The sequence below is a fragment of the Vigna radiata genome, chromosome 6 (assembly GCF_000741045.1).
Source record: "Vigna radiata var. radiata cultivar VC1973A chromosome 6, Vradiata_ver6, whole genome shotgun sequence".
Taxonomy (NCBI): domain Eukaryota; kingdom Viridiplantae; phylum Streptophyta; class Magnoliopsida; order Fabales; family Fabaceae; genus Vigna; species Vigna radiata.
The window spans coordinates 24,087,414-24,099,682 of record NC_028356.1 but is presented as its reverse complement, the minus strand read 5'-3'; the positions used below and the strand labels follow the sequence as shown (position 1 = coordinate 24,099,682).

The 12,269-nt window shown below is 38.5% G+C and overlaps 1 protein-coding gene across 1 annotated transcript; it reads right to left on the bottom strand.

Moving 5' to 3' along the window:
• Window positions 1-5,520: 5,520 nt before the first annotated feature.
• LOC106764896 (transport inhibitor response 1-like protein) lies at window positions 5,521-8,873 on the bottom strand. Its single transcript, XM_014649334.2, has 3 exons — window positions 7,857-8,873; window positions 7,203-7,716; window positions 5,521-7,101 (listed from the first exon to the last, which is right to left on the bottom strand). The coding sequence occupies exons 1-3, from the start codon at window positions 8,474-8,476 to the stop codon at window positions 6,343-6,345; spliced, it is 1,893 nt and encodes a 630-aa protein (XP_014504820.1). The 5' UTR covers window positions 8,477-8,873; the 3' UTR covers window positions 5,521-6,342.
• Window positions 8,874-12,269: the final 3,396 nt, after the last annotated feature.

Genomic DNA, 12,269 nt, shown 5'->3' with positions numbered 1-12,269 from the left:
ATTTGGCTTCAATTTGATGATTGAAAGCAACTAACATAGTCAAAATGAGAATTACAGCTATTTAAACTTTGTTCACTGCTGAAACAAGTCACAATTGGATAAAGAAAGTTGCTCAAATCATAATACTGATTGTATAAACTGGTTTCTGCAAAAGTGACATCTCAACCACTCATTTCAACACGTTTATTTTACATTAGCTGTAGAATTTTGGTTGTGCTTTTGAATATGTAGATGATGAATGCATCGAATTTTTACATTAATTTGGAAGTTAAATCTTGGTTCCATTGTTAAAAATAAATGTATAGGTATCATGTTGGGGGCTATGCTGTCATAGATCTACGTACCATGTTGTCACAGTTCTGCATAATTTCATAGCAAACAAAAACGCTTTAACCACCAATTGCTGCATTCTGAGTTTGTAAAACACACTTCATGTTAATTGCTTCTTCAAGTTATTGTCACATTCAGAAGTTCAAGCAATTTGATATATGTACTCAGACACAGACGTTGACATTCAATCATGGGAACTCTCACTCTTATAACACAAATGCACATAACAACCATCAAGGTAGGGGCAGAATTGAACTAGGCACAATTGAACTGAACTTCCACATTTTATTCAATTAAAAACTTCAAAGTACATCCACAACACAACATTACCTATCTAATTACAATTTATCTTCAAGACAAACATAATAGAAAGCATTGTTGTTAATGCCCACGACAATACAAAAAACACCAACATGATTTTGAAATTTTTTCTCTCTTGCTCTAATTTCTTCTTCAACTTCTCCTTCTTCTTCCTTAGATCCGACACAACATTTTCAATACAGACTTCAACTTCTTCACTCTTCCTTTGTAAGCTTCCTTCAATTTCAAAAGCTCCTTCATCAACCCATTCAAAGAAGTTACAGGTTGAATTACTCTGCAAAAAGAAATTACGAATCACGAATACAATTATCAACACAAAAAATAAAGCATTTCTTCTCACTTACTGTCCAATTTCTACATCTATAAAATAGTCTCCCTTTGTTCTTCAATGTAGTTGCCTTCAACAACAACAATCTTTTCCCACAACCACAGATTTTTGAAACTAAGTGAGAGGAGGATCCACATGTTCGAACATTCCAGAACCTATGCTCCTTGGTGTGCAAACTCCTCTATCAGCTTTCATCTCCCTTCAACAAAGATTAAGCAAAGAAAATGAAGTTCGACTACTACCACGATTGCAAGCACGAACACGAACCCTAAGTTATGTCCTCCTCCAGCAGAAGAACGAACCCTAACTTACTAAAAAAAACAATTTCAAACTACAAAATAATTCCCAAATTGAAATTATCTTAAAACATGACACAAATGAACAACACGTGGCAAAAGTGTTAATCCATATGGACAGAGACGTTTGCCAGATCACCAAGTTTTTAACGGTGTTAAGTTTCAGGGACTAAAACCAAAGTTTGTTAAAGTTGAAGGACTAAATTGTACCTTAGTTTGAAAGAGGGACTAAAACCAAAATGGCTTGATAGTTCAGAGACTAAAAACATATTTAACCCAAAAAAAAAAACATCGAAGAATGTTTTGTGAACTCCCAAAATGGAGCAACATAAAGCCTCTTACAATTTCTTTTACCCTAATATCAAGCTTTGAAGTTGTTCCCTGAAAAGGTTATAGCATGGTGTATTGTTGTGTTTTATTATTAGTGAGTGTACTGTATGTATTAGTATGACTTTAAATTAGCAATACATACTGGGTTACTTGCAAAGAATTTGAAGACTATGTTTTGATAGGGGAGTTCTTTTGGTAGTGAAATTTTCTAATAAGAGGTTTCCATACTCTGATGTTTAGAAACTTATATATTAATACTATAAAATGAATGGCATTTACTATGTTAAGACCATAGTAGAAGTTTTCTCGGTTGAAATGTTTTGCTTTTGCGTGTTCTTCAAATAGTGAAACCAAAGAAAGTGTATGCCACTTTTAAAGTTGAATGAGAATTGTAGTTCTAATAGTTCATGAAATTTTAGTTTTAGATATCCCAAGAGTGGTCGAAGCTGTTTGATCCGATTAATGAGTTCATTGATCTAGAAGCATTGGGGCATTACAAGTTCAGAGTTCCACTTGAAGAAGAATATGACACAAAAATGATGTCAAGATGGAGGCAAAGACTGAGATAAACCATCTATTATGGATGACCCATGTGTCAATTTTGTACAAGGAAGTGGTCCCTCCACATTCATCAAAATAAGGAGCCCTAATGACAGTGTTAATGCTAAGGATGTGTTTACTTTTTGTGTGTGCATGTACTATATATGTAATGTGGAGGAAATGGATGAGAGTTCACAGGAAATAGAAAAGATAGATATTTGTAAAAACCAAAAAGTATTGTTGCACATTGCACAAACGCTCATCTCCCAAAGTTTTCAAATCATGTTTAGGAATAGACAAAGATACTGAGGTAGGGGATGATGCTACTTTCCCTCTTTTGAAAACTTTTTCTTCAATGGCTATCTGTAATATGATTAAACTTTTGAGGGGCTAAATTGAGCAACTTATCTAAAGAGATTCCGACAATATGACTTGACTCGTGTATTATGGGTGATTTATGGACAAGAGCCATTTAATATTCTAGTGCATGTCTCATCCCTTCAATGGTCCACATATGTGATGGCAGGATCATTCGTGCATTGTTACACACCATGGATTTCAGCTAAAAGCAAAAATGATACTCTAAATCTAACACAGACTCTCCTAACTCCTAATGACGTGTTCACTCCGCAATTGGACAGTTTTTATATGGTGGTGTAAACTTCAAAGGGAAAAATCAAGTCTTGTAAAAATGTTAAAGCAAGTAGGGGGGGGCTTCAATTGATGATTTGATTTCAACTAGTTGTGATTTGAGAGCACATTCCATGAACTGGAGATTAACTTGCTCATGATCAGATCCTTAAATGGGCCCAAGCATATATCACCGAAATCCAATGCTCCATTTGCTACAAGAACAAGACCACCTCTGACAGCAGATGCAAACAAGATGCCACGATTATTCTTAGGTTATACGTGCCTTACATCAGTGTCAATCTCATCCTGCAGACAACAAAGACAGTGAGGCACACCCACATAATGGGTACTCACCCAACAAACTTTGGAATCCTGATACTCTTCGCTGATGTGTACACAATGTGTATTCTACAACTATCCTTCTTCTCACCTCTAAGGAGATCAAAGTAAGAGAAGAGGAAAACAGCAATTGAGAAGGTATTCAATTACAACTTTGTGTGGGACCATGTTTCAATTTAGTACGTGTCTGTATTTTCTTAAGTGTTAAATCCACCGGATTGAGATAGAACAATGAAAACAGACATGATTTCTCGGTGAACAGACTACAGAATCTGTTATTTGTTGAAGAGATTGTATTCATTTCTCATCAAAACAATCGGAAAATGTTATTGTGCTTAGAAATTCTGCATTCTGCGTCACTGGATAAAGCTTTGTGCTTGCATACAACTGGGGCAGTGTTATCATAATATACATTATTGATAAAGCGATCTGCGTAGCATACTCGTTTGCATAGCACATGAAGATTCATCTAACTTTCCTCTAAAGTTGCCATTCTGACATGGTCCAATACACATAAAAAAAAAAAGTGAAACGGGTTAGCTTGGGAATAAGTGAAGATCAATCCTGGAAATAGTGATTGGAAAGAAAAGAATGCGTGACTGATTATTTAATTTGAGATAAGATAATTGCATAGTGAAGTAGCTTAATCCAGTGGTGTGGCACACTGAGGACAGCATTCTTTAGTGGTTGACCTCGTGCTTAGATCAGCTACGAAATGTGCTTAACAGACAAAAGTTGTAAAAACCAAAAACCCTTTATAGTAGACTAGGTTTCACCGACCTTACTAATTTTTCCTTCCCCCACCAAGGCACCAACACCACCCACTGCCACTGCCAACTAGTTGTTGGCTTCCTTGTTTGTTGTTTTGTATGTTAGATTCTGCATTCTGGCTCTCCACCATTATTTTTATCAACCTCGATATCATTATTGATAAATGCATGATTATCTAATATCTTAATGTGCACCATGGCATTAATGTATCCAAACCCCAAAACCGTACACGTGGCCCACACAACCAAAAGATCAGGTGGGTGGGCCAGACCGTAGATGGGTCTTCACCAACCAGCCCAAAGAACCAACTTTTTAGAACTGCAACTCAATATAATTATTGTAAGTTATTATCAGAGCGTATGTGTGCTTAGTAAACAGTATAATGCATGTGACAACCTGATCGGGTTCGGGATGTGTGTTGTTGATACTTGTTTATTGACGACCATGCAATTTGATGAAAAATTATTTTAAAAAGCGATGGACTTGATCTGAGGGGTGGCCAGTAGGTATGATAAGACCATCACAGTGGTCATTCAAACGTATCCGATGGCTATAATTGAAACTAGTGTGACAGTGGAGGGGAATCAATCTACTCGTGGAAGGTCATTATCAATTTGTTTTCTCTTATTTTGTTTTTCTTTTCTCCTAGGGGACAGTGATGGCTACTCGTAAAGAAGAACGAAAGGCAAACAGAAAAAAGGATATGGTTAAAAGGCAAAGACAGCTATTGTATGGTAATGACCATCCCAGGGGCTATTCCCACCATGGGCAATAATATGGATAAGCCAAAGTCATGTTATGAGAAGGGAGTGACCCTTTATTTTGTTTGGGTTCAGTGTTCCCTGCACAAGGCTCTTATCCTCCCACCAAAGCAATCTGAGTCAGGGACATGGAAAGAGAAGGAAAAATAGCCAATTGTAAGGGGGCCAGTGGTAAGGAGACCATTGCGTTCACTCCACTAGCTGCAGTAGCAAATGGATAGACAAAAAAGAGAGCCAAAGCTTTGCTTCCCATCACTTAGTTGCATAGTCAGATCCCACTTTGATGTTATGTTCACTTTTACCATTCTGCCTCATGCCAGATTGAATACCAACAAGAGAGGGAGATGGATTTCTTACCTAATAATGAGAGAGAGAAGAGATAGTCCGTTAGTGGACTTGGCCGCTTTATAACGCAAACGCAGGAGGGGAGACCAGTCATCAAATTATTGGTCCCCCTCACCCCTGTGCAAGCCATATAATTTTATACACATTCATACATACATCACCCTAATATAATATCTATATTCCAAGCACAAGGAAATATTCAGACTGTAGCTAATAATAAATTATACTTCAGTCCCTCTACATAAAGTAATAGGCATGAGAATTGAGAAGGCTTCTGTGAGCCAAAGTAACTAAGTGATGGAAAGAGTCCCTCACTGTTCTGATGGAAGTTCAGGACCATCAAACAATCCCTCCCTCTGTTCTTTTTTTCTGATAAAAGATATGGATCCTCACGGCGTGTAAATGGAACCCCACGAGAAGAAAGGGGGTCCTGCAACGTGTACTTGAATAACACTTTCCACACAATTAATAGGTCTCTCACTGTCGTTCATTCCACATTCAGAAAACGAAAGATATAGACACAAGATGGTCCATGCATATTCTGGCATTTATTAACCATCTCACAGTTGCTAACAATAACAATAAATTCAACAGTCAGGTGCTACAGCAACACATCCGTGAACATAAAATTAAAAAAGAAAAAACATTATAGGGAGATAGAGATAGGTTTATATCACAGTCTGGAGTTTGGATTCTGGCCAGCCAAAGCTTCAACTAACTTTCATTCGAATCCACATAAACAGACTAAGTTCCTTACAAAGTGAATACATTTTTTGCTTCTCTACTGGTAAGATTGATGGATAAGTTAGAGAACATCACCTCTCCAAAACCTCTGATTTGATCCTTCTGAATCTGCTCTCAATGTAACATCTATTAGACCAAGGAAATAAAATAATGCTTATTAACCAATCCTCATAGCAGCTTCAGCAATCTCTACTTCCCCCTCCTTGGGCAGTTTTTCGTTATGATAAATGAATATAAAGGAAAAAAAAAATTACATAAACTTAAACTGTGACGATACGACAACATTGAATTCTGCAGGTCTTCTTTCTGAATCATCCTCCCCCTACCCCTTCCTATTATTCTATTCCCTCTTCCAAACCTCAGTCATCTAAAATGAACAAGGACAAATGGAGAATTTTTCTCAACCCCCCTCTCCAATAGCAGCTTTGGGACGTGCCATCCCTGCAGCCCATACCACGAACAGGAATTGTAAGCTTATCTTCGTTTGCCATGAATATCAGAGAAATCTTTCGGCAGATTTATTTAAAATCCCCTGCTCAATCATGTTTCATCGACCAGCCACCACTGGAAAGAGTTAAATTCTTCTTGAATTAAAACGTAAAATCTAATGCAGAATGTTAACAAATCCTGGAGCATCATCCCGCGGTCCATCAAGTGACCGATACATGTACAATATCTCAATATCATCACCTGCATTCTCCACACTGTTGCTGATCACTTCCAAAACAAGGTTGGGCAATGCTTGTGCAATCTCTTGGCAAGCTTGGCGTGTCAATTTGCAGCTCGACATCCAGAGGAATCTCATGTTGTAGTAATGATGCAAACCAGATCGAAGAGCTCCATCCCCAAAAGGACTATCCCTGATTTCAAGCTTTTGCAAATTAGGGCATCCTTCAAGCACATACTTAAGGCCCGTGTCGGTGTCCCCAGCAAAGGCAACCGACAGTGTCCTAACCGATTTCCCATACCTCCCAATGTACTCAAAAGCACGATCAGTGAGCAAACCAGACACAGCTAGCCTAGTGAGCTTCTTGCAATTCATAACAATAGCACCAAAACCCTCATCCATGGGTTCCTGAGTCACATGATCTGGCCTATACCGCCCAATAATACACAGACGAAACACCACAAGATCTGGGCAGTTCTTTGACATAGCCACCACAGCCGCATTAGTCATCCTCTGGCAGAAATACAAAATCGACTCCAACTTCCTACAACCCTGCGAAATCGCTTCTAACCCAACCTCAGAGACAGGCCCTTCAGTATCCTCCCTTGCATCCACAGGGAAAACCCGAAGCTCTCGCAAGTCCTTGCAAGTAGCAGCCACTGCCTGAAGTCCTTCATCACATATCGAATCAAGTACCTGAAAAACAACACCCGAACAACCATAAGCCCAAATCTAAATTCAGATTCAAATCATTAACAATGCAGTCACAACAAAACTCACAATGCCACAACACATACCCAGAATATCTGTAGCTTATGACAGTGGCGAATGACTGCCTTCAGCTGCTGCGCGTTAACATCGGCATAGCTCAAATTCAACGAGGTCAGATTGGCGCAGACCGGATAAATCGCGGGAAGGTAATCCGCCCAAATCTCCCTGAATCCAGACAGGCAAACCAAGGATCTGCAGGCCTCAAACGCTGCCGTGTAATCCGGTTCCAGCTCACCAACCACCCCGGGCTCAGCAGCACTGAAGGAGCCTGTTCCGAGGTGAGTAAGCTGCGGGGCTCGAAGTAGCAAACGATGCAGCTGAGCCATGGAAACATATCGGTTCAACCGAAGCTTCTTCAAACGAGGCGACCTAGCCACCAAACTCTCCAAAGCCTCGAAATTAATAGGACACTCAACACAATCAAACACAAGAGACTCCATGTTGGTTTGGCTCTCGGGGAAACATAAAATCCAATCTGCTATCTCCTCCTCGTCCTCAGAGTCCACAACAGATTCGACCAGCTCAAGCACCCTCAGCAGTCTAATATCAACACCACACCACACAACACAGCAATGCTCAAAATTAGGAATCAACTAAGCTTGCTTTTGGACAAACAAACATCCAAGAAAGTAAAATGAATCCAGTTCATGGGTTTTAAAAAACTTGATTGAGATCTGTACCTGCACTTGGCAGCGACGGAGGCGAGACCATGAGTGCTGAAGCCCTCGCAGCAGACGAGGACGAGTTCGCGGAAGCCTGAGAAGGAGTCGGCGATGAGGTCGAGGTCGTCGTCTGTGACGGTCATGCGTTTGAGATGGAGCTTCTCCAGCCAGGGGTAGGCCTGGGCCAGGGCGCTGGCCCAAGGCGTGAAGTGGGCCCCCCAATCGTGTGGCATCAGATCGAAGTCCGCGAAGCGCGGCTTACCCTTCACCGTGACGGACTTGACGCGCGTGAAACGCGTGGTGGCGCGAGCGGGAGAGAGAGAGTAGCAGTTCCCGATGAAGAGCTCGGATCGGGTGAGGGCCTCCGCGCGGTACCAGGAACGGCACACCAATGAGGCGGCGTTACGGTCGCGGCGCGAGGAGAGAAAGTGGAGCACGTTCTCCAGCACGTTCTCCAGCACCTGGTCCGGGAACGGAGCCTGCGGCTCCGATGGACCCGACCCGGAAGCCGGATCCGGAAACCCGCCATAGTTTCGGGTCTTGGAGGTGGAGGATTCCGTGATTTCGGCTCGCGCCAGATCCAGCACGGAGGATCGCTGGTCTTCCTCGGAGTTTGTGGAAGGATGGTTCTCTCTCATTTGTTGAAGTGGGTGGATGATGTTTTGTGTTGGGGTTGTTTGATCTGGGACAGTGGCTTTGGATTCAAAAGATGGAATCTTTGATTGGTTGATAGGGTATTGGATTTGTGGGGTTTGATTGGTTAGAGTGGGAATGGGGAGAAGGTAAAGTTGGAAATGGAATTGGAATGGAGAGAATGAAGAGAATGAAGGAAGAGAGTGTGGAAGGTGAGATGATATGGGAGAGAGTGAGAGTGGGGATTTTTTAGTTTAATTGGTCAGAAAACAGGGCCAGGGAGTCACAACAGTAACCTCAGCTGTCTGTGTCTCTCAGCTTTAGCATTGGGATTCTCCATGCCCTCTCTCTTTCATCACAAATATCCAAACGCTCTTTCTCTCTCTTCTCCTTCCAAACTTTTCTACTTTTCTTTTTTTCTTCTTTTATCTTTCCATTCTTCTCTTTGGTAATGTTTTTTAGCTATCACAGGTTTTCCCCATTCTGGTTAACTTTATCAAATGGAAAAAACAAGATTCAGTCCTAATTACTTTTACCTTTTCTGCATTTTTTAACTAAAAATGAATTTTCTTGTGATTAAATTGTATATATGGGTATGTGATGATTTTGATTTGAATATAAAATGGATGATGGATAAAATAAAATAAAAAGAAATGATAATTGCATATGCTGAAAATGCTTTACACCAACTCAGATTTTGAAGAAACTGAGTCTTAGTAAGTCACATTATATAATTATAGACCGCGGAACTACTTTTAGAATAGAATTGACTGGACCACCACTTTCAAGGATTATCATCAATTTCCGTTGCGTTAGTCAAGTTTATATATGTGCTGCACTACTCATCACTTTCTTTCATTTTTTTTAATTATATTTCCCATTCTTCTTCGTCAACAACAACAACAAATTACTTCTTTTCATGCAGTTAAAAAATATCTAGAATTGACAGATTAGAAGAAAATTTAAAAAAAAAAAAATCCCGTTTAAGATCGTGTAAATGTGTAAGTAGAAAACTACTGAAAGCTGCGCATATTAAATAAATGATACACTCAATAATTTGATAGAAGCAGATCATAAAATATTGGAAGCGAAAAAGTTATCGAAAAGATTTAACTTTAAATAATTTTGGAAAATGTTTTTTAAACGGAAGACGATAATAATAATAATAATAATACGGTTTGTAATTAAAACCTAGGGAAGAAAGCAAACGAAAAAGCAAGGCACCATATCGTATGCACTAACGTACGTAAGAATGAATTAAACAATATTTAAATCTATAAAGTTGTGAGTATTTAAGAGGAAAATGGCCAAGGAAAAAGAAATATGTACGTTTAATTTGGCCGTATAAAGCAAAAATTCCCAACGCAGAAAACTTTAAGAAAATACTTAGAATTCTTGAAAATATAAGACTTAGAATCAAAATTCCCAATACAAAAAACTTTAGAAAAACAATTAAGATTTTACGAAACAGAAAAAAAAAATTAAGTCAAAACACCCAAATGTAATGTTAAATGATTATTTAGTAAAAAGTAATAAAATATTTAAAGAATAATTCTAATATATTATTTCAAGGAGTAGAGTATCATATATATACATAAAAGGATCCTATAATCTTTCATCTATTAACGAAAAGACATGTGCACAAATCTGTACAAATTATAATAATATCAAATATATAACTAACATAATATTTGATTGTCTAATATCCTTTAATAAAATATTTGGCATATCTTAACACCTCCACTCAAGTTGGTGCATAGATATCACACATTTCCAACTTGAATAGAGACTCATCAAACAATCTTCTTGACACTCCTTTGGTGAGAACATCAGCCAACTGTAACTCTGATCTTACAAAAGAAAATGAAATTATTTCAGCTTCAATCTTCTCTTTGATGAAATGTCTATCAATCTCCACATGCTTTGTTATATCATGTTGAACAGGATTATGAGCAATTGCAACAGCCGAAGTATTGTCACAGTACAAACTCATAGCTTCATTTGGTTTAAATCCCAAATCTGATAGCACATTTTTAATTCACAAAAGTTCACATACACCTAGTGTCATGCCTCTAAATTCTGCTTCAGCATTAGATCTTGCTACTACAGGCTATTTTTTACTCCTCCATGTTACAAGATTTCCTCCTACAAAAGTAAAGTATCTAGAGGTAGATCTTCTATCATCTTTTGAACCTGCCCAATCTGCATCAATGAACCCTTCTACCTTCAAGTTTCCATTATTTGAGAACAAAATTCCTTTGCCAGGAGCGGACTTCAAATATCTCAAAAGCCTCTCAACAACATCCATATGAAGCTTTCGTGGGTCATGCATAAATTGACTAACAACATTCACTACATAGGTGATATCTGGACGTGTATGACACAAATAAATTAATTTTCCTACCAGTCTTTAGTATCTCCCTTTGTCTATGCTTGTTGAATTTGAGCATTGAAAGAGTTTATGATTTTGTTCAAATTGTGTATCAGCTGGTTTACTCCCAAGCAGCCCAGTTTCAGATAGTAAGTCAATAGTATATTTTCTTTGGCATAGGAAAATACCATGTTTTGATCTAGCTACTTTAATACCCAGAAAATATTTGAGATTTCCAAGTTGTTTCATCTCAAATTCAGATGCAAGGTATTGTTGTAAACTAGAGATCTCATCTTGGTCATTTCCTGTAACAATCATGTCATCTACATATATAACCAAAGCTGTAATTTTTCTTTTCTTCTCTTAAAAAATAAGGTGTGATCAGAGTTACTTGCTTTATAGCCAAACGCCTTCATANACTTGGTAAACCTTCCAAACCATGCTCTTGGGGATTGTTTTAATCCATATAAATTTCTTCTGAAATTTCTCCATGTAGGAAAGCATTTTTCACATCAAATTGTTGAAGAGGCCAATCTTGGTTTGCAGCTAGCGACAAAAGTATTCTCACAGTATTGAGCTTGGCTACCGGTGCAAACTTCTCTTGGTAATCTACACCATAAGATTGAGTGTAACCTTTAGCCACAAGTTGTGCTTTATACCTTTCAATAGTTCCACCAACTTTATGCTTAATTGTAAAGACCCATTTGCAGCCCATAGTTTTCTTCCCTTTTGGTAAGGGCACAAGATCCCAAGTGTTGTTTTTTTCTAAAGCNGCCATCTCCTCAACCATTGCTTCGGTCCATCTAGGATCTGCCAAAGCTTCCTGTACATTACTAGGAATAGAAATTGAAGATAATTGAGATACAAATTATGCATATGATTGAGATAACCTGTGAGATGACACATATTTACTAATGAGATATTTAACTTTGGCTTGGAGGTCTGGTTCATATTTAGCTGGAGGTTGACCACTGTTAGAACGAGGTGGAAGATTATATTGAACAGTAGTGGACTCAGTGTTTGGTATGTTGGTGGTTTCAGGCAGACAAGAAACAGTTTCATCTAAATTAGTATTATCAGAGATAGGATCAGAAGGTACCTCTGAAGAGTCAAGCTGAACCTGTGGATAAGATTGAGCCAATTGGTTATGATCAGAAGACACTGTATTATCCAGAAAAGAAGTGTCCATATTTAGGATTGGCTCACTTGCTGCAGAATAATCCTCACACGATGATATATAATCAAACATGCTAACATCATGATTATGCACTTCACTTTCATTGCCTCCTTAAAGTGGAGAATCAACATAAAAAAATTCATGCTCATTAAATGTCACGTCCATAGAAATATAAAATTTCTTTGATGGTGAATGGTAAGCACGATAACCTTTTTGATTTGATCCATACCCAACAAAAACACATTTGATC